At 28.0% G+C, this 5,000-nt stretch overlaps 1 protein-coding gene across 1 annotated transcript; it reads right to left on the reverse strand.

Moving 5' to 3' along the window:
* Positions 1-562: 562 nt before the first annotated feature.
* On the reverse strand, positions 563-4,639 carry LOC122502165. The gene is made up of 2 exons (XM_043612090.1): positions 3,221-4,639; positions 563-1,566 (listed from the first exon to the last, which is right to left on the reverse strand). Exons 1-2 carry the CDS (start codon positions 3,303-3,305, stop codon positions 1,307-1,309), a joined length of 345 nt encoding a protein of 114 aa, XP_043468025.1. The 5' UTR covers positions 3,306-4,639; the 3' UTR covers positions 563-1,306.
* Positions 4,640-5,000: the final 361 nt, after the last annotated feature.

A 5,000-nucleotide genomic window follows, 5' to 3' on the forward strand; every position in this document is an offset into this window, starting at 1 on the left:
CGTACAAAATTTGAAAACGACCGTAATTCGAGTGATACTCCACGAAAATCAAATAAAAGTATTTTAAAAGTACTTGTAAATATTTTCGCATGTGCCATTTAACATCCCGTGAATGTGCTTCAAGAAAAAATACTTTATTGCAAAGATAATGTAAAAATATTTGTCAATTACGGTCGACCGTAATCAACCAAAAGTTTTTAGAAAAGAAATTGTTAAGTATGAAGTTGTAGATTCTCACTTTTTTATAGAAACTGTTAATAAATAAAACTGAAGGTTAAGTTTCAATGTTTATATTTTGATTTTTTAGACAGAATAAATGATCGAAAAAAATAGGATATATAAGAAAAAAGAAAAATAGAAAAAAATGAATAGAAATTGGAAAGTTTATGAGTGTTAAATTTAAATAAAATGTATCTGGAAATTGCAAGGTAAACTTTATACATTATAATTTCATATTTTTACAATTCAGTTTAATTAAAATCTATTTTTAAAATAAAAACCATTTTAATTTTTTAGTAATTCAAACAAAAAATAAAAGAAAAGTAATGTTAATGACTAGTAATAATATAATAAATACAAAAGTAATATATTATATAATAATATAATTATTATATTATAAATTATAACCCCTCAGTTAATTACTTTCAACTGTTTTCGATTCTAAAAAACAAACACCTGTTAAATATTTTTTTGTTGCACGTTAAAAATAATTCGCAATTTTAAATAGTTTATAACTTTTTGAAGACGAATCATTTTATCTGTCCACTTGGATATTTTGAAAGCTTATTTCTTAAAGTTTATGTAGACAGAGTTTCAATACTGTGCTCAATAAAAAATTAACAAATTTTTTCTCATTGAAAAGTTAAAGGTTCTAGAGATATGCCCATATAATTATAAACAATTAATTCTAGTTAACTTGGGAGTCTAGTATTTTAACCTTACAATAACTTCAAGGTTATCAGGCGTCGTTTCCAAAAGCTGACAACAATAGGTTAATAAATAATTGCCACAGTTCGTCCTGTCTGTGGTAAAAGAATTTTGAGGAATTTCAAGTCTCTTAGAAAGCTGAGTAAAATTCTCACCAAAATTTACTTGAGCGATAGGTATGAAATGATTAACATTATTAAAAGCATTGTTTTAACATTTTTATTTGTTGTCTTTAGGAAAGTCAAGTACAAAAGATTAGAATTATCTTGTTAGAAGTTTAATAAAGTAACTGCTATCTTTGATGTCAGTGGACACGTACAGATCTTTCAATTGCACTAGGACATTAGCTAATAACATCAAACATTGTGCTTGATGAAGCCTAATATTTTCTAATTACAGGATTTTTTCCTCCAACTTTCAGCAATTTTAGAACTTTGTCCTCTTCTTGAATCACAACATTGTAATCTTCCAAACTTTTTTGTTGCGTCCTATTGATTGACATTTTCCGTTCCTTGTGTTTTACAAGTTTCGAGTGAACAATCAAGTCGTAATGAGCACGGATGTGACAATTGCATATTTTACAAAATGGTTCCGGCTTCCCATTTGCTACGTCCAGCTCAGGTGAAATAGTAATCCAATCTGTAAATTCAAATTAACATGTTGTTTTCAATGTTTTTATTCATATTTGATTACAGTAAAAAATTAAACTATGTTTCGAATCTTTAGGTTAAGGTCTGGCATCTAACCTTTCAGCTTCGGTTCGGATTCCCACTTAGCATTGTAATGCTTTAGATATTTTCCCCACTTTCTTATTACCCTTTAAATTGTTTAACTTTCCCGATAACATATACATTCTAAGTGTTTTTTTGCAAATGCTTGGATTATGTTCCAGATTACTCCAGTGGTGATCAAATTAATTTTTAAATATGGTTTTTGTTATTAATTAAATGATATGTTGTAATTAGTGACTTCTAATTATCTCATTATGCTCTAAATTTTCATTAATTCAAAAATTGTGAATTGTTACAATGTATAAAATACCCCTTATGTTTTCGAAACATATTGGGTGTTTACGAGTTACACGCTGTGAGCGTTATAAGCATAGAATATGTTCTTATAACCACATTCAATAGAAAAAAATGCACGTATGCTCACAGCTTGCACCTCTGAAACACCCTACTAAATTATTACCACATAAAACAGACTATACTTTGTCTTTGAAGGTAGATTATAGTCACAATTAAAAATTTTGAAACATTGAAAATTAGGTGCTTATCGAAGTAACCAATTACAACAATACTTAAATATAAACAGGAATCACATTTAAAAATTCAATTGAGTACCACTGAAGTAATCTGAAGTTTAATCTGAGCATTTTCCTAAAAGATCCTCTATTAAAAACAGCTTAAAAGTTAGTTCTAGTTCTAATAGTAGATAGTTTGTAGACACCATGAACTTTTGTATAGCCGAACAACAGGTAATAAATACAGATAATAAATGACGACGCGACAGTGTTTTTTATTTTTATTTTTTATTAGGTTTTAAGAAGATATTCGACTCATCCATATAAACTCAAATACGAAGTGCCATTTTATGCAAATTATAGTATACATAAAATTGATATATTTAACTAACAGAATGTGCGTTGGCTTATAAATAGTCGGGGTAATCGGGAGGAAACTTCTCTCGCTATACGAGACTGAATTCTCGTTGGCTGTTGTCGGCACTCACCCATGGATAACCCTGAGTTAACGTTGATCCAATCATCATAATATCATTTTTGGCTTATAAACAATTAAACACAGTGGCAACAATTTGGAATAAAAGCCATTTAATTAAATATAATATTTTTTTTCAAATTTTTGTAGAAATATTTTGATCTAGCACTAAAGAGGTGGGAGAAACTTTTATTTAAAAAAATCCTGAGCACTTGTTTATTAGTAGGGCGTTGTGGGCAGTGGCGAGACAGCGGGTATAGCGAGACACTGCGATATTTCAAACAGCTGAGTTGACAGTGTTGCTTTTTTTGGTGTAAAAGTAAAGTTTTATTCTGTTGAAGCTTTTTTATATGATACACACTTTCTGGATGTAAAATCTGTCACTATAATGCTGTCAATAGTTTTAAGCAAGTTTTAAAGTTTTATTCTTCGTATGAAAAAGTGTTTATAAAATTAAACTTTTCAAAATTTGGTTAACGGCAAATATTTTAAGTTATTAGTATGTAAGATTCCTTCAAAATTCTTAGAACATTATGCATAATAGTCCGATAGACACAATTGTAGATCTTTATTACCGTAAATCACTGTTTCGGCAATGGCGAGACACTTATTGTCGGAGTGTCCGGACACTGCTTGTTTAAATCTAATAAAATGGTACATTTCTAAATGACTTCGGTATTATTTTTTTTAAGTTTTGTCGGCAATATTTTGCATAACAATAACCTAATCTTAAAGTTGCGTATGTATTTTCAAATAATCCGTAATAATAAAAATAATAATCTTAACTCTTTTTTTAGATGTAAAAAACGTAATCAATTTAAAATGGACACAAAGGAACCCAAACGCTTTGAAGTTGAAAGCCGTAAAAGACATTGTAATTGAAAAATTTGCGATTTAAAGTAATGTCTCGCCACTACCGACGTTTTTGAATGTCGGTAGTCGCGGGACATTTTTGAAATTCGGTAATAACTTTTTTTTAAGACATATGCTATCTATATTATGTAAATTTGTAAAAGATAGTCTCACTAGTCTGTCTGCACAAAATATGAGTCCTACACAAAAAAAACAAAGCGTGTCTCGCCACTACCGACTCTCCCCTATTTTTACTTGGTTCTTGAATAATTATTCTCTTTTTATTCTTTTTTGCAAAACATTAATAATTATATATTTCAATATAAAAACTATCCACTATTCTTTCCGTGCAAGTATAAAAAATGACCGAGACTCACTAGGTCTGGCACGAAGAAAGGAGAATAAAATGCATTAAATGTGACCACGATAAATTAGATGAAATTACGTTTTAAATTATGTTCTAGACTTAGGTAATAAAATCTCTATTTAAAAGATTCACAATAAAAGTTTTCAGGGAAACCTAAGCATAAGCTCAGAAACTTCTTTATACAATTTTGAGTCTGAAACATATACCGGGTTCACTTAAGCACAATACCAAAAATTTCGGACAATTACTTTTTTAACAGACAGTTCTTATCAGGCGTAACCCTTCAACGCCGGGAAGGACACACATTTACATAACTTTTAAAGTCATCGTTCTCTACGATTTCGTAGAAAATTTAATTTCAAAAAGTTTTGAATATTTTTTTGTCAAACAGACAAAAATTTAGAAACATTTACTTTTATTGGAGGAGATTTTTAAAATAATGAATTATGTTAAATATGTGTCCCTCCCGAAGCGTTAAAAAGTAATAGTTAAAAAAATATAAAACAATTTTAACACATCAAAAATTATTTTTAAATAAGTAATAAATAAAAATGGATTATGGTACAAAATTGAGAACGCATTTTCGTTCCTTGATTCAGACAACTGAAGAAAAAAATGTAATTCTAATTATTCTATAAATAATATATATTTCAAAATTAAGAACACTAAAAAAATAAACTTTTATGTACATATTAAACTATGATGTCAGGAAAGTGAAAAATGATTTTTGAATTACAGTTTTCTAAGGAAAAGAAACAAATATTTTAAAGTAAATGGTGCAATGCAAAGAAATACAATGTACAATTAAAAATGAAACATAGTTGTGAATTCCATACACATATATGTGTACTTCAAATAAACTATTAGTATACTTATTTAATTTTTAATTTTAAACCAAAGTCCATTATATTTCGACTAAAGTCGTTACCGACAAGTTATAAAAAATTATAATACTTTGCAGGAATGATTTTAAAGAAATTAGAAACTTGAAATGAAAATAAGTTTCAAATTTTTTTTTATTATTTATTGAAAAATAAACACTTAAATTAGATGAGTTATTGCATGGAGAATGTAACGTTTTCATCTAATAGAAAATTTTGAAGAAAACCTATAATTTCTTTCAAAAAGAAAAAGAA

Source organism: Leptopilina heterotoma, unplaced genomic scaffold (genome assembly GCF_015476425.1).
Source record: "Leptopilina heterotoma isolate Lh14 unplaced genomic scaffold, ASM1547642v1 Lhet_221, whole genome shotgun sequence".
NCBI classification, from domain to species: Eukaryota; Metazoa; Arthropoda; class Insecta; order Hymenoptera; family Figitidae; genus Leptopilina; species Leptopilina heterotoma.